This window comes from Lampris incognitus, chromosome 18 (assembly GCF_029633865.1).
Source record: "Lampris incognitus isolate fLamInc1 chromosome 18, fLamInc1.hap2, whole genome shotgun sequence".
In the NCBI taxonomy this organism is placed as follows: Eukaryota; Metazoa; Chordata; class Actinopteri; order Lampriformes; family Lampridae; genus Lampris; species Lampris incognitus.
This window is the reverse complement of record NC_079228.1, coordinates 30,266,952-30,293,914: the sequence shown is the minus strand read 5'-3', so window position 1 is coordinate 30,293,914 and position 26,963 is coordinate 30,266,952. Positions and strand designations below refer to the sequence as shown.

The window sequence follows — 26,963 nt, the reverse complement described above, 5'->3', positions numbered from 1 at the left end:
ACCGAAAACGTTTGAAACTGCCATAAAGAGTCAGAAGAAGTAGAAGAAAGTAATCACCATAGCAACGGACATACGCTCCCAGTGGGGAAAATAAATGGAGCCAGGAGGAAAATGTTAGTCGTCTGAAGCTGTGTTTCGGGATATTTTATCTTTCATAAAAAAAGAAAAGAAAAATCAACGATCGAGAATTTTCAACGTCAATGTCGTGAAACATAGACACAAAGGAATAAGCTCGTTTACAGAAAATTACGAGTGAATTTGCAATATTTGCTTTGAGGCTGGCATGAGAAAAAGTTCCTCGACTGCTGTAAATGGAATCAAAGAAAGTTATGCACAGAAGAAAACCTGAACTTCGCTTGAGCAGACCAACAGTGTCAACCAAAGACCAGCATCATAACTGGGTAAGCCAGTTCTTTATTTCTTTATTTTTTTGTTACAGTGTATGTCTTCTAGATTTTAATAAACAACTACCCCAATGTCAAAAAACAAAAAACAAAAAACAGCTTGCTAAATTATATCCTGGTATGTTCTACTTGCACCCCCGTTTTTCATTCTTCAATTTGCAACAGGTTCCTGCAAAATGTCTTGATCTCAGCAAAGTCATTAGTCTCTTTGAAGATCCTTTGACAGTAAGTTAAAATGTCGTTATTAGACATTGCCATTGCTTACTGTTATTGTTGATTGTTGTTGTTTTGGGGGCCTTAATAACAGAATAAATAACAATTTTCTTTCAATAAAAGGCTTCCTTGAAGGAGAGGCACCTTTTTGTCCTGAAGAAACTGTTGAGGAGGTGCCAAAATGGCTATGTATCCTTTATGGCACATTCAGTCTGTTCACTTATGATGAAATGTTCTGTCAAAGAAATCCTCATATCTTCCAAGTTATTTATAAGTCTTAAGTGTCATACAAGTGTGTCAGGTTGTCAGATATTCCTCAGTTTTGTCCCCTGATGCAGTGATAAAAATAGATTTGCTGTCAGGCGCTACCCTTCGACGCCAAAACATAATTCCCTAGGTCCCAATTTACAACTGCAATGGTTTTTCTGTCAGCACTTTCCTTTGATGTGAATAACTATAATTATTCTGAAGAATCATTGTCCCATCACTTCCAGTGTCTCAGTGGGATGTGCCAGCATGTATTTTCCAAACATTTTGCTTGAAGATAAAAGTTCCTGAATAAAATGTTCCAAGCTTTTGAGAGAGCTGACAGACATGGCCAAAATTCTCAATATCTGTGCTGAGAAAACGAGGGATCACCCAGAGTACGTTTCTGTATTGTGTGAGGCGCTTGCGATTTGTAGGTAAGAATCTTGGTTGGCCATGCCTACAATTTCAGACCTAAATCAAGATGAATGATTTCTGTCTTACTGCATCCCGCCTATGTGTTCTGCCCCTTTAATGTCAGACTCCCCTTCCTAAAGGAAAAGGCATCTGATGAGTTGACCTATGCATATAACACCAAAGAATTCCTCTCTCACATGGGTATGCAGCTTTATTTAAAGCCATATTTTAAATGTATAATAATTGAATGCATTCAACACTGACACTTGTAAAGCTCTGTTTATAGGGTGCTTGATGAGGATTTCAAATGCTGAAGTAAGACACCAAATATGTGACTCCATTAAATCAGTCTACACTTCTGTGGCACCCAAACAACTGTTGGATGGTATGGATTGTCCCTCAAAACCTGCAGCTACATCTCTCAAGTCTTACAACCGATTCTCTAGACTTTCAATGAGTGAGACCCTCTAATCTCTTCGATGGTGTGGTCGTCAGTTCTTAGTGTAGTTGTTATGGTTTTCTTTCTTTCTTTCTTTCTTTCTTTCTTTCTTTCTTTCTTTCTTTCTTTCTTTCTTTCTTTCTTTCTTTCCTTTTCCTTTCTTCTTTTCTACCTTGTATTTATTTATTTCTGCCCAGTATTTTTTTTTGTTTCTTTCTTTCTGTCCTTTATTTCTGTTAAAGTTCACATCTTTTAGACAAGAAAACAGAATTCTTTAGTTATTTATGACATGCTTGTTTGTGAAGGGCCCCAACCTACCAGCCCAGGCTACAAGCTCCAGCTCTTAGAAAAGAGTGGCCTGGCTCAGACTATGGTCCTTGCCCTGGTGCTACTGAAGAACCAGCCCAACGTGAAGCTGCAGGTCCTGCAAACGCTTCAGATCCTCTCGAGCGCCTCTGGTGAATGACTGCTTTTATAAATCACTGGGTAGGGGTGCGTGGGTCTGTCAAGCTCGTCAGTCTAACAGATTAACTACTTCATTAGACAAAGTAAACAGCTCTCAAGAGCATAAAGCAACTCATTTCCAAAGAACAATCATACATCAGACATACAATCAGAGCAGCGACCTGAAGTATCCTTGTGTCAATGTCACTGGGTCAATGGGTTGTTCTCTATTAATCACATCTCTTTAATCACATTTCATTTCCCTCCCATAGATGTAAACTGTGATTTAATACTAAATGCACAGGGAGCAGAGACAATCTGCCTCCACATGAATGAGCCTGACCCCTCTGGACAAGTCCTGTTCCGCTCCTCTGAAATCCTGTGGAACTTACTGGAAAGAGGCTGCAAGGATGAGGTCACCTCTCAGCTAAGCAATATGGAGTGCATTGTGTATGTGTCTCACATTTTCTTATTTATTCTTTTTTTTAAACAAAATGGATTCCACTCACTTTTAATATCTATAGAGTGAAAATGTAGAAAAATTTTCAATTCATTTCAGTTTATTGTCATTAAAAACAATGGGCAGGCACATGTGTAAAAACGAAATGAGGGCTGCGGCTTCGCTAAACAGTGCAAGACAGACATAGACAAAACATAGCAAACACAGTATAAGCTATATACAGATGAAGACTAAAAGCTAAAGATAAGTTAAAAAAGAACACGAGTATAAACATATTTACAGACATTCAGTGGGTAGCCAGGTTCAGGTGGGTAACAGCTTGGGGAAAGAAGCTGTTTTTGAGCCTGGTAGTGCGGGCTCTGAGGCTCCTGTAGCGCCTCCCAGAGTGCAGGGGGGAGAAAAGTCCATGGTTGGGGTGGGTGGGACCTCTGCTGATGCTGAGACCCCTTCGAAGGCAGCGTTTGTGATAAGTGTCTTTCATGGCTGGGAGATGGGTACTGGTGATATGCTGAGCTGCCTTGACGACCCGCTGCAGAGCTTTCTGGTCTACTGATGTGCAGTTGCCGTACCACGCTGAGATGCAGCTGGTCAGGATGCTGTCTATGGTGCAGTGGTAGAAGTTAGTGAGAATGTTGGGGGATAGACGGGCGCTCCTCAGCCTCCTCAGGAAATGCAGGCATTGTTGAGCCTTTTTCACAAGGGACTGGGTGTTTGATGTCCAAGAGAGGTCCTCGCTGATGTGGACTCCAAGGAATCTTAAGCTGGAGACACACTCCACTTCCGACCATTGATGTTTATGGGGGAGTGGCTGAAGAACCAAGGGAGGGAAAGCTTTGGCAAAGTTCAGTTCAGTACAAGTGGCCATAATGGTGGGCCCAAACCCCTAATCTAGGATGTTCGGGTAAAGTCTCTGACATTGTTGTCATGGGTTTTCAAAAATGACTGAAGATGGGGTGCTTGAAGGTAAAATATGATTGCTTAAACAGTATTTCAAGATTTCATATAAAAGAGTTCACGCATCCATTTATGTAATAAAAGTAATTACTTGAAGTTTACCAATCAACACTGTTCCGTCTTTCAAAATATGAATTTATCAACATAGTACTTTAATTTTATATACTTTGCAATAATTTCGTGCTGATGATCACTTTGCAATTATTAAATCCCTTTCACTTTCCTGGGGATGTTTTCATTTGTCGCATAGAGCTTTGAAAGAAGCGTTTATTCACCAGTTGCTAAATGGTTTGGGGCATCATGACCTCCAGCTCAGAAATGACCTCCTAGTGATAACAACTCTTATCGCTGAGAACCCCAAATGCCCACTGATGGTAAGCAGAGTTCAAATAGGTTAACAATTAAATGAACAGAGTAGTCACAGCAAGTGGTCAGTAAAAAAAAAGTTTCATATCTTTTTATTATATGTTGCATTTGAGTTTGTGTCTGACATCTTTTTTTTTTAAATTATTTTCAGGAGAGTTTATTTGCAAAGCAGCTCATCCTTTATGTCACATTTCCAGAGTGTAAGGCAATTTGTTTCTTATTAATTTTGTCAATTATGATGTAAGTATTTGTAATTAACTACCAACCCTAAAATTGGTCATGACTGTAATTTCTTTGTGTCATTTGTCCAATAGTGAAAAGTCACAACCCTTTGGTCCGTAACCTCAAGCTCAGCTATAACAATGAGGATTTTGAAATGAAGAAGCTGCTGTTAAATCTGGTAGTTTTCATGTCAAAGGATTTATCTGCTGTGGAGGTCAGTTGGAAAATCCAATCATCGTTCACTCAAACACAAACAAGTTGTCATACGTTGACTTTCTGGTTAAGGTTGACATCTCTGGTTTTAATGGGCAATCTGCCCTTATTTCTTAGCTTTTTAAAGAGGGCCAGGTGATGCTCGCTCTGCTCACGCTGGTGAAACCCCGTAGCAGCTCCTCCAAAGGCCAGGCAGGTGCACGCCACTGGTCCTCCGCCCAGCAGAAAGAGCTCCAGCTCCAGGCCCTGGCCACTCTGCTCACCGTCGCCCCTCTAATGCTGGAGGACTACATGACCTGTCAGGGCAACACCTGCCTGCTGCTTCTGCTAGACTGGTGCACTGAACAAGGTGAGGAGGAGGCACAAAGGACGGAAGGATGTTGGTTGAAAAGTTGTCGTATGTACAAAAATAATCCGACAAAGAAGAAGAAGAAAAAAATTGGGTGTCTGGGTAGCGTAGTGGTCTATTCCATTGCCTACCAACACGGGGATCGCCGGTTCAAATCCCCATGGCTTGGTCGGGCGTCCCTACAGACACAATTGGCCATGTCTGCGGGTGGGAAGCTAGATGTGGGTATGTGTCCTAGTCGCTGCACTAGTGCCTCCTCTGGTCAGTCGGGGACCCTGTTCAGGGGGGAGGGGGAACTGGGGGGAATAGCGTGATCCTCCCACACGCTACATTCACCTGGTGAAACTCCTCACTGTCAGATGAAAAGAAGCGGCTGGCAACTCCACATGTATCGGAGGACAGAGAGAGAGTGTGTGTGTTTGTGTGTGTGTATGTATATGTGTGTGTGTGTGTGTGTGTGTGTGTGTGTGTGTGTGTGTGTGTGTGTGTGTGTGTGTGTGTGTGTGTGTCCGTGCACACATGTATGAAGAGGCTACTGATCCTCTTCTCCATCCATGTCATCCATATGAGGTATTGGTATCGGTTTGCTTTCATTCGCTCAGTCCAAAACTTTCTCATCTTGAAACTTGAAAATTCAATTCAAATAATAGCAACAAGTTGTTTTCTCAGTCAAGTAAACTCTTTTCAGATTGGACATGAGTGCCATTTTAATCACAAGAACTCCATTTGTTTTTTAATCATGAAAAAGTTTCACTTCTGTAACTGACTGAGGTGAGCGTGAACTGACCCCAGCTCCTGCACTGTAGATAGTGTATGTGGCTATGAAGCCGTTAACTGCCATTTGATGACAAATCCCAGCTTCACCCATCGCCTCACCCCTATATTACTATATCATTCTGCTTTATTATTACAGATGTCTACTTTGGCCAGGGTAACAGTCTCCACGACACTAGTGGGAGAGGCAGTAAGAAGGCCCAGATGCGCTACTGTGTAAGGGTGTTAAGATCAATGGCATCTCTAGGAAATGAGACAATAAACCAAGACCTCTGCGATCAAGGGATAATCAACCAGCTTCTAGGTAATGAGAAGAGAAAATAAAAATCTTTGCAATTATATTAATTGATAGGTAAAGTATCTTGACTGATATGTCTTAATGGGGTGAGTAGCAATTTTACAATAGAAATCAAGCATTTTCCTGGCCAAATGACCTGTTTTGAGACAGAGGGACCTTGAACAGGAGGAGGTTCCTCAGTCCTTCCTGATTAACAGTCAGTCAAATGTTCGTAGGGATTGTGATGCAAATGGAAAGAAGCCCCGAGGAGGAGGACAGCATCACCTTGGAGATAAAGTCTGACATTCAGTTGATCCTTTCAGCCTTGTGCGAGAGTGACATGCACAGAAAGGTAGAGCAGAGATCCTGACCCCGGTCCTGTTAGTTTTAATAAGTCTCAAGTGTGAGAAAAAAGGTTGCAGAAGTTTAGTAAAAACGTTTTGTTTGTTTTTTTTTTGTCATGCAAACAGATCAGATTGGATTAGAGATAAACTTGAATGGTCCCTTATGGAAATAAGGTTCCAGCACTATCGAACTTTTCTCTAAACTGATCCGACAGTGTTACATTTAACTTCATTATCAAATTGAAAATGTTTCAATTATAATAAACGGTGTTTATTACAAAATAAATATATAGTAATACAATGTTATATAGCTATTACTCAGTGTATCCTCCTTAGCCTACACCATAAATACTTCTATCTGTCCCTTTTTCCCTCCCCATATGCATAAATATAGCCTCTAAATGCCCTCACGCACTCAAACCAGGAGCTGGAAAATATCAATGAAGTATCTTGGTATCTCAGTGTGGAACTGTTGTCAAATTAGTCCCCTTTAACAAGCATATATGCTGTACTGTTTTGTCCAAGGAACTGTTTGGATCTGAGGGGGTGGAGATGGCAGTTCACTTCCTGAGGATGAGTCCAGAGAAGTTCTTCAGTGGTCTGGGGCACAGCAAACTCATCCTGTCCACAGTCGACTGCGTCTGGTCAGTTAACACAACACAGCTGATTGATTAGTTGGTTGATTGGTTGATATAAGTGATTTAATAAATGAAATGGCAGCATGGAAATCATGTAAGCTTATTTGTTAGCACAATCCCTTAATAGAATAAGGGTCTTCGAGCCCTTCTGTGTGGCATTACATGAACTCCCAAAGTTCTTGGGGTTTCCTCCAGATGCTCGGGTTTCCTCCCACAGTCCAAAGATGTGCATGTTAGATGGGTTCAAAACTTTAACCAGCCCCTGGGTACAAATAATCAGTGTGATTTTGTGTTGGACTGCATGGTGACCTGTCCAGGGTGTCTTCCTGCCTTCTGCCCAGTGCTTTGCCTGGATAGCTCCGAAGCAGTGTTTCCAAATCCAGTCTTCAAGGCCCCCATGCTCTGCAGATTTTCATTGAAATCCTGCAAACGTGGACCTGCTTGTACTTACTCAGCCAATATATAATATTGAAATTTGTTCTATTTGTGGACAACACCAATGTTTTATGTTCTGGGGAGAATTTACAGCAGTTTTTGGCAGTGATCTTAACAGAAATGAGAAAATTAAAAAGGTGGCTTGACATAAGCAAATTATCATTAAATATTAAGAAAACAAAGATTATGTTTGTAAATTGTAAAATAAACACTCAAGTACAAATGATGATAGACAATGTCAACATAGAAAGAGTATATGAAAAGAAATTTCCAGGTATGATAATGGACCTCAAAATCTACTGGAAACCTCATATAAGATATGTGCGAGCAAAGCTGGCAAAGAGCATTGCAGTCCTGGAAAAAACAAGGCATATTCTGGATCATAAAGCATTGCACACACTTGAATGTTTGCTTGTATTGCCATATCTGAGTTATTGTGTGGCGGTATGGGGTAACACCTACAAAAGCAACCTACATCCATTATGCATACTGCAAAAAAGGGTTGTAAGGATAATTAAGAAAGTAGGGTTTCGCGAACACTAACACGCCTTGAGTCACGCCTAAAGTCACATACCTTGAAGTTCATGGCTCTCATAGAATTTCACACAGCACAGGTAGTGTAGCGGTCTATTCTGTTGCCTACCCACACCAGGGTCGCCGGTTCGAATCCCTGTGTTAACTCTGGCTTGGTTGGGTGTCTCTACAGACACAATTGGCCATGTCTGCAGGTGGGATGTGGGTATGTGTCCTGGTCGCCGAACTAGCGCCTCTTCTGGTTGGTGGGGGTGCCTGTTCGGAGGGAGGGAGGGACTGGAGGGAATAGCGTGATCCTCCCACGTGCTATGTCCCCCTGGCGAAACTCCTCACTGTCAGGTGAGAAGAAGCAGCTAGCAACTCCACATGTATCGGAGGAGTCATGTGGTAGTCTGCAGCCCTCCCCGGATCGGTAGAGGGGGTGGAGCAGTGACCGGGATGGCTTGGAAGAGTGGAGTAATTGGCCAAGTACAATTGGGGAGAAAAAGCCACAAAAAAAACCCAACAACAACAACAACAACAACAACAAAAAAACAACACAAATATTATTTAAAGTAAGAAATGATTTACTACCGGGTAATATACAAAAATGTTCTTCAACAGAGAGGAGGGTTATAATTTGAGAGGCAAGTTTAACTCAAAGAAACTGTTTGTACAACTATGAAGAGTATGTGGTTTCCATCTGTGGTGTGAATTTGTGGAATGATTTGGATTTGGAATTCAAGCAAAGTGCAAACATTATTCAGTTCAAGAAAATGCACAAAAATGTATTTCTAATAGGTGTAGGGATGAGGAAGGGCTGTGATAACTGTTTAAGTTTTATGTTATTGACACAGGTTGATATTTGGGTCATACATAGAATTGGGATAATTGCAAGGCAAGATTGAGATGGTTTGGACATGTGTGGAGGAGAGATGCTGGGTATATTGGGAGAAGGATGCTGAATGTGGCACTGCCAGGGAAGAGGAAAAGAGGAAGGCCAAAGAGGAAGTTTATGGATGTGGTAAGAGAGGACATGCAGGTGGCTGGTGTGACAGAGGAAGATGCAGAGGACAGGAAGCGATGGAAACAGATGATCTGCTGTGGCGACCCCTAACGGGAGCAGCCAAAAGTAGTAGTCATAGTTTATAAATCGTATATAAGATAAAGATTATGAATTAATTGATGAGTAGTGGAGAAGAGGTAGGAATAAACAAGTGTATCCTCCTGCTCCTTTTTGAACACGTAATATTTATTTTGTGTTGTTTATGGAATTTGAGTTTGTTGTATAGGTTTATTGTTCAGTTCCTTTTATTATTATTATGGTTTTTATCTGTTTTTTCTTTGGGGAGGGGGTTTACATCTTCGAAATAATATAAATCAAATCATATCAAATGGTATTTGATTATTCCAGGTGTGCCAAATCTGGCATAATTAAGTGTTGGTTGGTGGAGTACAAACAGGCCTACCTATGTAGGAGTAAAGTGAATGGGAAACACAGGACTAAAGCATCTTGTGACCTTGAATTAGCCTTAATGGGAAGAAACAAAGATTTACCAAAAAGCAAACAGCACACAATGTAATAATGCAATGAACGGCTTATTTCAGTAGTGATCAAATACATGCAGATATTGTTTTTGTTGGATGATAGCTATCGTATCACTGAAAATAGTGTTTTATGTCGTTGAAGGTCCTGTATTGTGGGATGTTACACCACAGAAGATTACTTTTTGGCAAAAGAAGGGGCTTATCTACTCCTGGACTTACTCCATGTAAGTAGCCGACCTTAGCTGGGAGGAAGTACTGAGGCTGTCGTCCCACTAGGTAGCTGTGTGCTTTGCAATAGAAAGAATTGTGAGACCTTTACTGGGAATTATGTCCAATGTGGGGAACACAGTCTCCACAATTAGCCTCTTCGTCTGACTTAATTATGTAATCTTGTTAAAATGAAAGGTATGTACAGAATGTAAATGATCTGGTCTGTAAAAGTTAAATTATTTTTGTCAGTTGAACGCTATAGTTACTTGGTAGAGTTGTTTTTGTTTTTTCTCCCCAATTGTACCTGTCCAATTACCCCACCCTTCCGAGCCATCCCGGTTGCTGCTCCATCTCCTCTGCCAATCCGGGGAGAGCTGCAGACTACCACATGCCTCCTCCGATACATGTGGAGTTGCCAGCCGCTTCTTTTCACCTGACAGTGAGGGGTTTCACCATGGGGACATAGTGCATGGGAGGATCACGCTATTCTCCCCAGTCCCCCCCCCCAACATACGCCTTGACCGACCAGAGGAGGCGCTACTGCAGCGACCAGGACACATACCCATATCTGGCTACCCACCCGCAGATATGGCCAATTGTGTATGTAGGGACGCCCGACCAAGCCAAAAGTAACACGGGGATTTCAACCAGCGATCCCCATGTTGCTAGGCAGCAGAATAGACCGCTATACTACCCGGACACCCTTACTTGGCAAAGTTTGAAAAGTTCTATATTTGGTTTTTAAGGGTAATGTATCAACAGGGGATAGATATCACATCTCGGAATGAAAGTTAAGTAATGGAGATATTCACTGTCAGGCAGTGCCTCTAGGGACCAGGTATATGTGATTGCCGAGATCCCAACTGAAAATGTCGTGGAATGTGTTTCAGTCAAGCCCCAAACGCACGCACAACATCATCCTGGCCACACTTCTAGAGTTATGTGACAACCCCAAGACTCTGTCCCACATCCTGACCTGGAGGGATAACAATGGCCACACGGCACCTATGCTACTGCTTCAGCTCTGGAGGAAGGAGGAGGAAGAGCTGAGGGTCAGCAGGGATGCACACGGAAGGATCACAGGTCAGCCGACAGCCTTTTGATTGTTTGCAAAGTAATGGCTGACATATATCTTTATGCATGCTCAATAAGGAAATCACAGAAAATTGAATCAGTTCATCTGGACACAACGTTTACTGAGAGAAACGTTTCATCACTCATCTATAAGTGACCTCTTCAGTCTAAACTGACTGCAGGTGTCCCCACCCTTATAAACAATACAGTGGCATAACAACCAAAACCAACGATCAGTTTCCTATGCAAATTGCTGTGACCATTAACTAGAGTTACAATGGCCATGTGTACTATTCACGGACAATTGGGGAATAGTTGCAATCACAGCATTGTAAGATGGCAACAGATGTACTCTTAGGCCCCCCCCCTCGGTTCAGGGATGGTCGTTCCCCCTTCCCAGTCCTTGAGGTGGACCAAATTCTGGCGCAGCATGTTTTGGGATTTAAGAAACATGCTGCGTCAGAAATTGGTCCACCCCAAGGATCGGGTCCCCCGGCACACACAGAGCAATAGTGTACACTGTTAAGTGCCAGGAGGATTGCCGTGACTTGTACATTGGGGAAACCAAACAGATGCTGGCCAAGAGAATGGCACAACACAGAAGAGCTAACACGTCAGGCCAAGACTCCGCAGTCTACACCCATCTACAGGCCAGTAGCCACTCTTTCAAGGATGAGGATGTGCACATCTTTGATAGGGAGGAACGCTGTTTTGAATGGGGACTCAAAGAGGCCATCTATGTGAAGAGGGAACGACCATCCCTGAAGTGAGGGGGGCTAAGAGTACATCGGTCGCCATCTTACAATGCTGTGATTGCAACTCAAAGCTGAATCAGTTCCTCTGGATGTGTACATATGTGATTGCAACTATTTCCAAATCCTCTGTGAATAATACACATTACCATTGTAACTCTAGTTAATGGTCACGGCTATTTGCATATGAAACTGATTGTTTTCGGGTTGTTATGCTACTGTATTGTTTATAAGGGTGGGGATACCTGCAGCCAGTTGAGACTGAAGAGGTCACTTAGATGAGTGATGGAACGTTTCTCTCAATAAATGTTGTGTCCAAATAAACTGATTCAACTTTCTGTGAATGGCTGACATAATGATCCAACAATTACTGCTTTGCATTCACCTCTACTTCCTTCAACAGTATGAGTGATTAAAAAGACATGGCTAACAAAAGGGGAAATTATCAAAAGGTGTTGTTGGGGAAACTGTGAAACATAATCATGCTATATCGAGCGTGTATACTGTGCTGATGTGACTTTCAAGTCATGATAGCAGAGCTGATCTTGTGAGTTTATCTAACAATAACTAAAAAAGGAAGGACTTGGAGTAATTCTGCAAAAACTGAGTCCACTGACCACACATGATCACACTGACTATTCTGTATCAGCTTTGCCCTGCTTTAAATTCATGCAGTTGTACACGTTAACACCAGGGAACTACAATACACAGTATGCCACCATTAGAGCAGCTTATTCGATGCGTTAGTTCCTTGTTCAATGGCACTTTCATGGCCTACTATTACTGCTACTTTCGGCTGCTCCCGTTGGGGGTCACCACAGCGGATAATCCGCTTCCATCTTTTCCTGTCCTCTACATTTTCCTCTGTCACACCAGCTACCTGCATGTCCTCTCTCACCATATCCATAAACCTCCTCTTTGGCCTTTGTCTTTTCCTCTTTCCTGGCAGCTCCATATTCAGCATCCTTCTCCCAATATATCCAGCATCTCTCCTCCACACATGTTCAAACCATCTCAATCTTGCCTCTTGCTTTGTCTCCATACCGTCCAACCTGAGCTGCCCCTCTAATATACTCATTCCTAATCCTGTCCTTCTTCATCACTCCCAATGAAAATCTTAGCATCTTCAACTCTTCCACCTCCAGCCCCGCCTCCTGTCTTTTCGTCAGTGCCACTGTCCCCAAACCATACCACATAGCTGGTCTCACAACCATCTTGTAAACCTTCCCTTTAACTCTTGCTGGTACCCTTCTGTCACAAATCACTCCTGACGCTCTTCTCCACCCACTCCACCCTGCCTGCACTCTCTTCTTCATCTCTCTTCCACACTCCCCGTTACTTTGAACAGTTGACCCCAAGTATTTCAACTCATACACCTTTTTCCCCTCTACTCCCCCCTCCTCAATGGTGTGGAAATCTGATTTATGATCCACATATTTGATTTGGTGAAGGTTTTATGCCAGAAGCCCTTCCTGACACAACCTTCCCCATTTATCCGGGCTTGGGACCGGCACTAAGAATGCACTGGCTTGTGCATCTTCAGTGGCTGGGTTAGGTATCATTTTAACAAACTACTACTGCTACTACCACTGCTACTTTCAGCTGCTCCCATTAGGGGTCGCCACAGCAGATCATCTGTTCCCATCTCTTCCTGTCCTCTGCATCTTCCTCTGTCAAGTCAATTTTATTTGTATAACCCGATATCAGAAATTACAAATTTGCTTCAAGGGGCTTTACAGCAACACAACATCCTGTCCTTAGACCCTTGCATCAGAAAAGCAAGAACTCCCTAAAAAAGATAAAACGTTTAACGGGGGGGGAAATAGGAAGAAACCTCAGGGAGAGCAACAGAGGAGGGATCTCTCTCCCAAGACGGGCAACGTGCAAATGGATGTTGTTCTTACCCAATTTGCAGAATACAACATTGAAAGATGGAAATTACATAATGTGGACAGTGATGTTCAATCTCTTTCTTCCTACATTTGACTGCTAGATCCAAGGAAACCCACACTGAGTTGTTACCAGGAAGAAGAGTCCTCCTCCCGGGTCTCTTTCCCTGCCAACAGGCCCAGCCCGGCGGTCATAGATGTGTTGGAGAATCTGCGCTCCAAGATTTACTCCATCTTCTGCAAGCTCGGTAGGGGGAACTATGAAAGAAAGTGGGTCTTGCTCAATAAGACAGCCACAAAAGGTTGTTTTGTATGTTTGTTTTATTGCCCTGGGAGCACTGCACTAACCTGACACGCCAGATGGTTTGTTACTTGTTTTTTGTTTGTTATTGTTGTTGTTTGTGTGACCTCGAGATCTCGCAAATCCAGCTGCCTCACAAGTAAGCACTGCACAGGTGGGGCTTAGCCACATCAGGGACAATTACCCCACTCTCCCAAGCCATTCCGGTCACTGCTTCACCCCCTCTGCTGATCCGGGGAGGGCTGCAGACTACCACATGTCTCCTCCGATACATGTGGAGTCACCAGCCGCTTCTTTTCACCGGACAGTGAGGAGTTTCACCAGGGAGACGTAGCGCATGGGAGGATCACACTATTCCCCCCCAGTTTCCCCTCCCCCCTGAATAGGCACCCTGACCGACCAGAGGAGGTGCTTGTACAGTGACCAGGACACATACCCACATCTGGCTTCCCACCTGCAGACACGGCCAACTGTGTCTGTAGGGACGCCCGACCAAGCCGGAGATAACATGGGGATTCGAACCGAAGATCCCCGTCTTGGCAGGCAATGGAATAGAACACTATGCTACCCGGACACCCTAGTGGAGATCATTTTTAAATACGTTCCAGTGCTTGTCTAGTATCAGTTCTACATGCCACACCCTGCCCATCTGGTAGTTTAAAACAAACATTTGTAAAAAAGAAAAAAAAAAATTAATATTCTTTTGCCCTGGAAGAAAGTCTTTTGGAGACACATTGAACTTAGCAAGCTGTGGTGTGCAATATTGTAAGTTCATTACTTTTGCACCCCTAGGATTCCTTGAACTTCCTGGATTGTCACCCAAGGATTATGTCACTCTGAGCATTGTCAAGAGATATCTGGACTTCAAGGTAGAAAGTGTGCATGCTGTCTCACATGATGCATTTATATGGCACATACATTCACTTTATGGTATGGTGGTGCAGCGGTTGGCACGATCGCCTCACAGCAAGAAGGTCCTTTGTTTGAGCCCCAGGGTAGTCCAACCTTGGGGGGGTCATCCCGGGTCGTTCTCTGTGTGGGGTTTGCATGTTCTCCCCGTGTCTGCGTGGGTTTCCTCCGGGTGCTCCGATTTCCTCCCACAGTCCAAAGACATATAGATCAGGTGAATCGGCCATACTAAATTGTCCCTAGGTGTGAATGTGTGTGTGTGTGTGTGTGTGTGTGTGTGTGTGTGTGTGTGTGTGTGTGTGTGTGTGTGTGTGTGTGTGTGTGTGTCAGCCCTGTGATGGACTGGCGGCCTGTACAGGGTGTCTGCCCACCTGCCGCCCAGTGACTGCTGGGATAGGCTCCAGCATCCCACAACCTTAGTTGGGATAAGCGGCTTGGATAATGGATGGGTGGATGGATGGATACATTCACTTTATACATGCATTTTTTTCCATCACATTGCACATTAGGAAGAAATTTAGCTTGGTTTTGCCAGTTTGACCATCACAGCAACTGATATGTCTGTCGTTGGATGTAATTATAACAACTAAGCTGCTCTAAATAGTACAGGTATCTCACATAGAGAAAGCTAAGTTAAGTTGATATATAACACACAAAAAAATCAGTGTTTTGAATTCATGCAAATATAAAAAGATGTCTGTCATGATGGCGTAGGTTGGGGAGGTGTGGGAGGAGATCAGGAGAGAGCTGGCCCTGGACGACGTAAGGCCCGTCACCCCTGATGAGGAGGCTTTGGACACCATATCCAGGATCGCAGAGGACACAGCCAGAAGGGTCGTTGAAGAGCAAGGGAGCTTTCTGGAGCAACAGGAGAAGGCAGACATCAGCGAGGAGAAGCTCATGTATACAGAGGTGTGGCGCACGATCTGATATCGCCATGTTTGTGTTGTTCCCATGACAATCAATTGTGATGTTGTGCCTCTGCAACACGGAAAAAGACCGTAAAAATACCAAAGCTACCTGAACATAACCTCACCCTCAACCTAACCCTAACTTTAACCTAAAACTTAGCTTACACTAACCTTAACCTAACCAATAGCTAACCCACGCTAACCCACAACCTAATCCCACACCCGTCTTTTTCCCTGAGTCGCAAAGGCATGACAGCACAACAATATGATTGGTCAGTTTCAATGATGGTCCTGGAGCAACATTAATTATGATGTCGTAGGAACAACACCAACATGACAATTTCAGAAACACTGACGTGTGGCAAATGTTAGTTAAACTGAAGTCAGACCAGGCTTTGCAGATGGGTACTTGTCAAGGTTTGTTTTTAGGCTGACCATGCCCAAAAAGGTTGGAGTTTGCTGATATGACAACACAATAAGAGCCAGTACAATTGCTAGAAGCATTTAATAATAATGATGATGATACTGATAATAATAATAATAATACTTCTGTATTAATTGTTGTTTGTTTGCCTGCCCAGGGACTGCAGATGCAAATTACCTGCCGGCTAACTCTGGTGCAGTTGTAAAATTGTGCGTTGTCCCTGTCAAATAAACAATAAACTAAAATAATAATAATAATAAAAATGATAATAAAAAATGCTCTCATTTTAAACACACTTTTAATTATAAACAAATCTTCAAGTGGAATCTCCAGTTAATTTGCATCACTATTGGTGATCCAACTGTTGCACTTAAACTAATTTCATTTGACATGACATGCATATTTGGCAATGAATTACTATCCAGTCCTTTAAGATGACTGTGGGTTGAAACACAATTTTTTTTATTTACCTTTATTAGACAGTGACACAGGTGGACTATAGCTTATGCAGAAGGCGTGATCTGAAAGGGATTGGAGACAGGGGAGAATGTAGCTAGGCAGCATTGGATGGTGTTCTGTAGGATGACTTTGGAGACCAAGAAGAGGAAGAGAGTGAAGGCAGAGCCAAGGATCAAATGGTGGAAGTTGAAGAAGGAAGACTGTTGTGTGGAGTTCAGGGAGGAGTTAAAACAGACGTGGGAGTGAAGAGTTGCCGGATGGCTGGGCAACCACTGCAGAAATGATGAGGGAGACAGCTAGGAAGGTACTTGGTATGCAGAGGAAGAGGTTTGCAAAGAAGTGGGATAGTAAGAGAGATGAAGAAAGTAGACAGGAGTACAAGGAGATGCAGCATAAAGTGAAGAGAGAGGTGGCAAAGGAAAGGGTGTATGGTGAGTTGTATGAGAGGTTAGACACTAAGAAAGGAGAAAAGGACTTGTACAGATTGGCTAGACAGAGGGACCGAGCTGGGGAAGGATGTGCAGCAGGTAAGGGCGATCAAGGACAGAGATGGAAATGTGCTGACAGGGGAGGACAGTGTGTTGAGAAGGTGGAAGGAGTACTTTGAGGGGCTGATGAATAAAAAAAAAGAGAGAGAGAGAAGGTTGGCTGATGTGGGGTGAATCAGGAAGTGTGGTGGATTAGCAAGGAGGAAGTTAGGGCAGCTATGAAGAGGACCGGAAAGGCAGTTTGTCCAGATGACATACCTGTGGAGGCGTGGAGATGTTTAGGAGAGATGGCAGTGTAGTTTTTAACTAGATTGTTTAACACAATTTTGGAAAGTGAGAGGATGCCTGAGGAGTGGAGAAGTATACCGGTATCGTTTTTCAAGAATAAGGGCGATGTGCAGAACTGTAGCAACTACAGAGGTATAAAGTTGATCAGCCATAGCATGAAGATATGGGAAAGAGTAATGGAAGCTAGGTTAAGAGAAGAGGTGATGATCAGCGAGCAGCAGTATGGATTCATGCCCTGAAAGAGCACCCCAGATATGATGTTTGCTTTGAGAATGTTGATGGAGAAGTATAGAGAAGGCCAGAAGGAGTTACTTTGTGTCTTTGTAGATGTAGAAAAAGCATACAACAGGGTGCCAAGAGAGGAGGTGTGGTATTGTATGAGGAAGTCAGGAGTTGCAGAGAAGTATGTAGGAGTGGTGCGGAATCTGTATGAGGGAAGTGTGACAGTTGTGAGCTGTGCAGTTGGAATGACAGATTGGTTCAAGGTGGAGGTGGGATTACATAAAGGATTGGCTCTGAGCCCCTTCTTGTTTGTTTCTTGTTTGTCTGCAATGGTGATGGACAGGTTGATGGACAAGATGAGGCAGGAGTCTCTGTGGACTATGATATTTGTGGATGACATCGTGATCTGTAGAACGATTAGGATGCAGGTTGAGGCCCTGGTCCCAGGTCGTCCTCTGTGTGGAGTTTGCATGTTCTCCCCGTGTCTGCGTGGGTTTCCTCTATGGGCTCCGGTTTCCTCCCACAGTCTAAAGACATGTAGGTCTAGTGAATCGGCCGTACTAAATTGTCCCTAGTGGTGTGTGTGTGTGTGTGTGTGCGTGTGCGTGTGTGTGTGTGTGGGTGGGTGTGGGGGCCCTGTGTGATGGCCTGGTGGCCTCTCCAGGGTGTCTCCCTGCCTGCCGCCCAATGACTGCTGGGATAGGCTCCAGCATCCCTGCGACCCTGAGAGCAGGATAAGCGGTTCGGATAATGGATGGATGGACTACACTATAGATACTTCCAGTTTAAAAATTCGATTTGTCAAAAGCTACAGTCGACATTCCAACAATAGTACTTTGTTAGCCTGTTACCATTCTTCATATATTAGGCTTACAAATAGTAACTGACCATTATCCGACCCCGTCATTGTCTATACTTCCTTGTTTATGTATCTATATATTATATTTTACAAAAACTTTGAAACCACTTGGGAAACTCTTTATAAAAGGAATAATTGCCTTAAATAATTTTTACCATGACTACGTTGTGTCCAGTGATTGCAAGATCCACACCATCAAACCCACAATCTTATTCGACTGTTCTGTCTCAGATATGACTGATGTAACCAAATATTGGTCTGTTGAAGATAATACTCCTCTCAGTGGTTATCTTTATGGGTGATAACGCTTTCGCAAGGATTTGACCCCGTACAACAGAACCCATTGTTTCGACAAAATGAAAACCTGATCTTGCAGCAACGACTGTCTTTTCATCCCAGATAAAGTCCCGTTGGAAGCAACAGGAGCTTACAGCCAAGTCATGGGACCACTACGTGTCCAAGACATCAGATTACAAAGTTCTACAGGTCAGATGTACAGATTTTAATCACAAGCCACAGCTGACACCTCAAAGTAACGAATTTGAATAACCGTAATTCTGTCACGACTGATTCAAACAATGATGGTGATTTTTACTTGATTTTGTTTATTTCCAGGAAATAAAATCTCAGAGGGAGAGACTTATGAAATCCTCCACAACCAGAACAGAGGAAGGGGATGCCAGGTTTCACCCATCTGAGGTCTCTTGCTAACAAAAACCAGTAACACCAATTTCACGTGTTATTAGTGTTGCACTCTGGGTTATCACAGGTTTGGCAAAAGTTAATGAATCATGCTACACTGAGGAAGACAGCTGAATACAGTTAGTGTTGTCTTTGCATTTTCTCTTCTTCTTTGAATTCTTGAGACTGAAATCAATCCGAATCTATTTGGATTCAACAAGCATAATTACACAAGTGTTGGGGGAAAAAAGAGCAAACACTGGGCATCCGGGTAGCATAGCAGTCTATTCCGTGGCCTACCAACACGGGGATCGCCGATTTGAATCCCCGTGTTGCCTCTGGCTTGGTTGGGCGTCTCTACAGACACAATTGGCCATGTCTGCGGGTGGGAAGCTAGATGTGGGTATGTGTCCTGGTCGCTGTACTAGCGCCTCCTCTGGTCAGTTGGGGTGCCTATTCAGGGGGAGGGGAACTGGGGTAATAGTGTGATCTTCCCACGTGCTACATCCCCCTGGTGAAACTCCTCACTATCAGGTGAAAAAAGTGGCTGGCGACTCCACATGTATTGGAGGAGGCATGTGGTAGTCTGCAGCCTTCCCCGGATCAGCAGAGGGGGTGAAGCAGTGACCGGGACTGCTTGGAAGAGTGGGGTAATTGGCCAGGTACAACTGGGGAGAAAAAAAGGGGGGGGATCAAAGGAGAAGAAAAATTGGTAACACTTTAGTATGGGGAACATAAAAAAACTTAATTACTAGTGAATTAGTAATGATCAAGATGTTACTTTAGTATGGGGAACATATTCTAAGTAACAAAAACTTAATTTATAGTAATTTAACACTATTAACACTTGTAGTTTTGTGTTTTGTTATGTAAGAACAGACCATATTCATTAAGTGTTAGTAAGGGAGAATAACTCTTCTTGTTGCACTACCACCTTATAAAGTCCATACTAAGCAAAGCATATTGAGATGGTACTACTAATAAGCAATAATTCTGAGGTTATAGAGGGAAAACTCATAGTTAATGGCTTACTGGTTGTATAATAAGGCCATGCAGAATAAGGCATTAATGAGTACGTAATAATGACCAATTAAGAGCCAATATGTTGCTAATTTGCATGCTAATAAGCACCTAATTAATGGTGACTACGTTCCCCATACTAAAGTGTTACCGAAAAATTATAAACACCATAAACTTTAACATATGAGACCAAACCTTGAACTTAATAGTGTTTTTTTTTTTTTTAAACTGTCCAGAATTACTTTGGGCGTGTCCTGGCCATAAAGAGCACGGCGACTCACCAAAATGGAGGGTCTCTGGCCGACATGGAGGTGACCCTGGAGAGAGTGCCCATTCGTGGGGCCGCTCTGGAGGACGTCTCCCCTTCAGCTCAGGACCCTGAATACTTCAGCACCGTCTTGGTCAAATAAATCCCCAGCATGTCACTGACTCGCTACATCGGTGGTGTTCAATCATGTGTCACAGAGTCGTGTACATACTTTTTCTTTCCAACCCAACACTAAAAAAGGTCATTTTGCCGATTTAACACACCTTCAACCAGACAGCGGAGGACTAGTTTTTGAAATCAGCCGGTTTAGTGTTGGAAAGAAAATTTGCATACACGTGGCCCTCCAGAGCATGTGGTTGAGTATCACTGCTTAAGATACAGATAGCTCATGAAATAAATAGTTTTCTAATCACTTGCTTTTATCTGAAATAGTTTGGCTGTCTTTCAAGATAATGATTCACACATTTGATTCAGGGGAGGTAATAATGGTACCACTGAAAGCCAGTAGGGCAGCACGGTGGCGCAGTGGTTAGCACAGTCGCCTCACAGCAAGAAGGTCCTGGGTTCGAGCCCTGAGGTAATTCAACCTTGGGGGTCGTCCCAGATCATCCTCTGTGTGGAGTTTGCATGTTCTCCCCGTGTCTGCATGGGTTTCCTCTGGGTGCTCCGGTTTCCGCCCACAGTCCAAAGACATGTCGGTCAGGTGAATTGGCCATACTAAATTGTCCGTGTGTGCGTGTGTGCGTGTGTGCGTGCATGCGTGTGTGTCGGCCCTGCGATGGACTGGCGGCCTGTCCAGGGTGGGCTCCTGCTTGCCACCTAATGACTGCTGGGGCTCCAGCATCCCCACGATCCCGAGTAAGGATAAGTGGTTTGGATAATGAATGAATGAAAGCCAGTAAATCCTCTGTTACACTTAATAGAATAGAATTTACCACTTTGAAAAGCTGATGTAAGTCTTTAAAACGTTTTCAGTGTAAATGGGTGTCATATTGTCTTATGGATACAGTAAGAAGTATTCAATAAAAGTTCTATACAAATATTCTACAAAAGTTAAATGTGAATTAATGCCATAAATGAATACAACATTGTTTGCTTTTTTCTCCCCAATTGTATCTGCTCAATTACCCCACTCTTCCAAGCCATCATGGTCACTGCTCCACCCCCTCTGCCAATCCGGGGAGGGCCACAGACTCCTCTGATACATGCACAGTTGCCAGCCGCTCCTCTTCACCTGACAGTGAGGAGTTTCGCCAGGGGGACGTAGCACGTGGGAGGATCATGCTATTCCCCCCTGATCCCCCTCCCCCCTGAACGGGCGCCCCAACCAACCAGAGGAGGCACTAGTGCAGCAACCAGGACACATATCCATATCCGGCTTCCCACCCGCGGGCACGGCCAATTGTGTCTGTAAGGACGCCCGACCTAGCCTGAGGTAACACAGGGATTCGAACCGGCGATCCCTGTGTTGGTAGTCCACGGAATAGACTGCTACACTACCCGGACGCCCCTGTTCTAATCTCTCACTTTATATGATGTATTTGTTCATGTCCATAAGCAAGATGAATAAAATCTATTAACCACTTTTCTTACTAGGTTTGCAGTATTCGGTATTTAGGTACTGATGAATAAGTGGTGCTGCTCATGCTCTTGGACAGGTTTGCAGAAAAGCATAAAGGAAATGGACAAAAGACGAGTTTTAGGTGTCATATAAAGGATACTCTGGTTAAATACCAGGATCATAGCAGGTATTTCTCTGTCCATAGGAGTGAAGTCTCTTGCCTCTCCTCTGCAGCATCCAGAGGCTCCTGACTGGTTCCCCGAAAGCCAATCACGTTCCTCCAATACCGGCCTCCCAGTTAGACGTAGAGCTGGTTTTCAGGGTTTTGTTGTTTGTTTTTAAAGCAGTGAACGGGTCGACCCATGACCTCCTCTGCCTCTGCTCTGCCTCCCGGCCTCCCTTAAGTCCTCTGGCCGGTCCCTTGGGCCCAGTTAAAGTGAAAGGGTAAGTCAAAAGCTTTTTGCCGTTATTGCTCCAAAGCTTTGGAAGAGTTTACCCTTTCCACATTGACCTTTTCAAAATCCTGTTTAAAAGCCAATATTTTCTCATTGAAATATATGATGGTTTGCATATATTGTTGTGTGTTTTATTCCGTATGTTCTGTGTTTTGTCCTTCTCATCCTTTTTGTTCCCTTTTTTTTATTATTGTACAGCCCTTTGGTCAGTTGTCTTAAAATGTGCGTTGTAAAGTTGAATTGTGGAGTCGACTTCTGTTTCTAGCTGGTTTAGCTGTTTGTTTGTATGCCAACTGCCTGACCCTGTAGGTACTGATGGGTTTTCATTGACCAAGAGCGTAGTTGCAGATTCACACAATCAGCACCTTGTAGTCTGGCTTATCCTCCCCCACGGCCATGAATTGACTGACTGGTCTTTGTGGCCCCTCCATACATGTCTTAGTATGCCTGATGCAGGCTACAACAGAGAGGAGCCATGCGAGCCCCGTGGAATGGTGTGAATGGAAGAACGGGGATGCTCACTTGTAGAAAGTGGCTGCTGCAATACTGGGCACCGTTCCACCCCAAGATATTGCTTTTCAGTTGTTTATAATCCTACGCCACCTTGTGTTTTTTTAACCTTATTTTGCATTTTAACACATGATGGTGAGTTAAACAGGATGGTATGATAATTATATTTTGATACCTGTTTTGCTCACCGCAGTGATTCTTCTCTGAAAACTGGGTCAGATAAAAGGGCCCTTGGGTCAGTTATGCATATCTAATGGAGTCTGCTGGCAGGCGACATGGAGGCAGTGACACTGGAAACATCAATGTAACATGGAGATGGGAAGACCCTCTTATAACATGGAAATAAGAGGTGTACTGAATTACTGTCAACCTCAAAAATAAAAAAAAATTTCCTCCAAAATAGGGGAACACGCTCTTATCATAGGCTAAAGCACTATGCACCTGGAAAGTAGGCCTCCAATACGGTTTAAGTTTATTTTCGGGATGGTTGCAAAGAAAGAAGTATTTTCTCCGAGATGGTTTTTATGTTACATAAGTCCCTTCAGCACATTAACACACATGTTCCTTCAAGCGTGCAACATGCAGCATACAGGCACTTCTCTCTCTCTCTCTCTCTCTCTCTCCCTCTCTCTCTGTCTCTCTCTCGCTCTGTCTCTCTCTCATTCTTTGGACGGTTGACCGTATCATCGCTGACAGGCCTGGGCTTTCATACTGCACTCCAAGTGTGTGTGTGTGTGTGTGTGTGTGTGTGTGTGTGTGTGTGTGTGTGTGTGTGTGTGTGTGTGTGTGTGTGTGTGTGTGTGTGTGTGTGTGTGTGTGTACATGAGGGCTTGTCTGTGACTGTGAGCTCACCCATAGCGAGCCCACTAAGCCCTCTGGATGGGACCAGGGTGCCACACTGTACAAAAGACAAGGGACACACAGGAGCTTCCTCAGTACAACAAGCTCCCCCTGTTTGTTCAGGCAGCTCCGGGCTTATGCATGGTGTCTGTCTGGGTGCTGGGCTGCTTGCAGGGCATTGATGAAAGTGAGGCTGCAACTAAACGGGTATCTGTTTTTGACATCTTCCTCATGTGTCTTCCCCCTTTTCAACCTCCCTGGGACTTGCACACCACTGAGTATGGGATGCGTTATGTTTTCTGCAAAGATTGGTGGCTATTTCGGGATTTGTTTGTACAAATGTCTGAGTTATTTTTTTTTCTGCTGATGGTTCTTCATTGAAATAATTCACGGTTTGACTTTGTTGAAATTTTGAATCATAAGTTGAAATGTCTGTGAAACCACCTAATCTGAGTTTCCGTGGCACAGCAGGCGAGAACTGGTTATTGGGGAAACAACAGGTTAGGTGAATGGTTGACCACTTTGTTGCTTCGGTGAAGCTGGTAAAAGTTTTCCAGGGTTTGCATGGCTGGTTTCAGGCTGCGATGTGTCATACACGGGCCACAAAAGTACAGGAAGAGGTTACGAGGGCAATCTCAGTTTGTTCGTTTTTAAAAATGTTTTGTTTAACTTGATCCTCGGTCGGAAAACGTGTTCAGACAGATGGCTCTTGGATCTCGGGATAGGACTGGTCAGCATCCCAGATTGAAATGTTGAAATGAAAAGGTTCAGATTGTAAAAAGAGAGTCTGTTTGCTCTGCAGGGAAAGTGTCCTGCAGACATGATCATCCGACTGGGAAGACTGACACCCGGCTACTTCCGTCTCCTCCAGGTTAGTGGGTTTTTTTTAAAATACCCTTTTTTTTTTTAATAAATCTTTTTTATTTATTTTATTCTATTTGTTTATTTTATTTATTATTTATTCACTTGTTTTTATTTTATTTACTTAATTTTCTCTCTCTTTTTTTTTTTTACACTTTTTTGTTTTCTATTTTCTGTCTGCTATGTTGTTGTGTTAATGTAGGTATCATTTCTGTTCGATTCTTCTTCCGATTTTTATCTAAATCCAAGTTTTTGGTGCTGGAATGACTTAAACTTTGAGGCTCGGTATGGTGGAAGTTTCATCTGATTGTGTTTTTGTAAAATTTCAAAGAGGGATTCATAAAATATCTTCGATTAATAAGAAAAAAAATTCTCACACATAGAAGATGCTAAATCTCTCTAAATTGTCATATCTTGGTAGTTTTTTTTGCACAGTGACCGCCAAGTACTTCCAAGTCTGTGCCATCCATCAGCAACCATGTCGCTTCACATCGGTACTTTCCATGTTATGCTGAGAGAGAGATTTTGTTGTGAAGGTGTACATCTCAGGAAACATTGATATTAATATTTCATAGAGAGGAAGTTAGATTACATAATCTTTAAGCGTGGGTCAGGCCTCAGCTCAACTGCCCGTGCATACGTGGGAGATGATGTTAGACTCCCTCGCAGGCGTAAAAGTTGTATGAACATGTCATTAACCTAAAGTTTAACTGTGGGGTTTATGGCATTTTGGCCTTTCAACATTTTTGAAGAAACAGACCCAGATTCAGGGAGTATCTGTTCTTTAATTATCAACAAGTTATTCCCATAACTTCACCTTTGTTGTTCATGGTGATGGCAAAGAAAATACACCATTTTGTTGAATGGGACACTGTTGTACAATCTACTGTTGTAGTGCTGCATTGTTGTATTGTGTAGTGTTGTAGGATATTGTACTGTACTGTTCTATTGTGCAGTGTTGTACTGTTGTAGTGTTATATGTGTAGAGTTGTAGTGTTATATGGTGGAATGTTGTAGAGTTGTAGTGTTGTATGTTGTAATGTTGTAGTGTTGTAGTGTGTACTGTTGTAGTGTTGTATGGTGTACTGTTGTAGTGTTGTATGATGTAGTATGATGTAGAGTTGTAGTGTGGTATGGTGTGGAGTTGTAGTGTTGTATGGTGTACTTTGGTAGTATTGTATGGTGTAGAGCTGTAGTGTTGTATGGTGTACTGTTGTAGTATTGTGTCGTAAAGTTGTATGGTGTAGCGTTGTAGTGTTGTATGCTGTACTGTTGTATGGTATGCTGTTGTAGTGTTTATGGTGTACTGTTGTAGTGTTGTGTTGTATGGTGTAGAGTTGTAGTGTTGTGTTGTGGTGTTGTATGTTCTACTGTTGTACTGTTGTGGTGTTGTATGTTCTACTGTTGTACTGTTGTGGTGTTGTAGTGTTGTGTTGTAGTGTTATATGGTGTAGAGTTGTATTGTGTCGTAAAGTTGTATGGTGTAGTGTTGTAGCATTGTATGTTGTACTGTTGTATAGTGTACTGTTGTAGTGTTGTATGGTATGCTGTTGTAGTGTTTATGGTGTACTGTTGTAGTGTTGTGTTGTAGTGTTGTATGGTGTAGAGTTGTAGTGTTGTGTTGTGGTGTGGTGTTGTATGTTCTACTGTTGTACTGTTGTGGTGTTGTATGTTCTACTGTTGTACTGTTGTGGTGTTGTATGTTGTAGTGTTGTGTTGTAGTGTTGTATGGTGTAGAGTTGTAGTGATGTATGGTGTGGAATTGAACTGTCAGATTCCTCTCTGACAGGAAATAAAAATAAGTTGCCAAGCGTGTCTCATGACATGTATGAATATGCGTTACAAGCATTTTCTAAAATGTTTCCTGTATGTTTCCGTCTCTCTCTCTCTCTCTCTCTCTCTCTCTCTCTCTCTCTCTCTCTCTCTCTCTCTCTCTCTCTCTCTCTCTCTCTCTCTCTCTCTCTCTCTCTCTCTCTCTCTCTCTCTCTCTCTGTGTCTCTCTCTCTCTCAGTAGATGAGAGATCACATGTAGAAATAACACAGGCTCCTGATACAAATCCATCCTTTCCGACTGCTGGTTTTGACAGAACGAGACAGAAAGTTTTGCTCTGCAGAGCCAACAGACGTTTTGAGTGTGCCCTTGGCATATTGCAGTGTGTGTGTGTGTGTGTGTGTGTGTGTGTGTGTGTGTGTGTGTGTAACCTTGTCTCTCTATCTACTTGTCAGTCTGACTGTTACTTGCCTGTCATCTGTGAGCGTCTCACTTTCCATTCAACTGTCTCTGTCTCTGTCTCTGTCTCTGTCTCTCTCTCTGTCTGACATCCTCTTGGCAGAGACAAGTGTCTGGTGAGGTCCGGATGCAGCCACAGAGTAGCTTCATCGACCCGGTTGCCATGACCATGGCCACGGTGGGCATGGGCGTGTCCTTCTACAGTGCCAGACAGATGGCAGAGAGGGTTCATCTCAAACAGGCCGCAAGCTGAACAGCTGGACCCTCTCAGACTCCATCAGAAAGAACATGGAGAGAGAGAGAGAGAGAGAGAGAGAGATGCTGAGGGTTAATTCAAGTTACTGAGAATCTACATAGGTTACAACGTTCAACCGGTTTCTGTCCCGTTATCTCAAGTAAAATATTTCCATATCCTCATTTTCATAGTGCTGTGTTAACATGGGGCGTTGCTGTTGTTGTTGTTGTTGTTGTGAGAGACTGGTTTCAGTAAGTCGG

The 26,963-nt window shown here is 43.3% G+C and overlaps 1 protein-coding gene across 1 annotated transcript; it reads left to right on the top strand.

The window, feature by feature from the left end:
* Nucleotides 1-329: 329 nt before the first annotated feature.
* Nucleotides 330-26,721, top strand: LOC130128414 (cilia- and flagella-associated protein 69-like). The gene is made up of 24 exons (XM_056298028.1): nucleotides 330-401; nucleotides 570-629; nucleotides 741-806; nucleotides 1,191-1,300; nucleotides 1,405-1,481; nucleotides 1,567-1,665; nucleotides 2,025-2,177; nucleotides 2,436-2,613; nucleotides 3,828-3,951; nucleotides 4,095-4,143; nucleotides 4,258-4,379; nucleotides 4,496-4,727; nucleotides 5,641-5,805; nucleotides 6,015-6,130; nucleotides 6,648-6,766; nucleotides 9,399-9,480; nucleotides 10,357-10,549; nucleotides 13,286-13,429; nucleotides 14,275-14,351; nucleotides 15,106-15,303; nucleotides 18,442-18,528; nucleotides 18,658-18,741; nucleotides 19,980-20,144; nucleotides 26,572-26,721. Exons 1-24 carry the CDS (start codon nucleotides 330-332, stop codon nucleotides 26,719-26,721), a joined length of 2,922 nt encoding a protein of 973 aa, XP_056154003.1.
* Nucleotides 26,722-26,963: the final 242 nt, after the last annotated feature.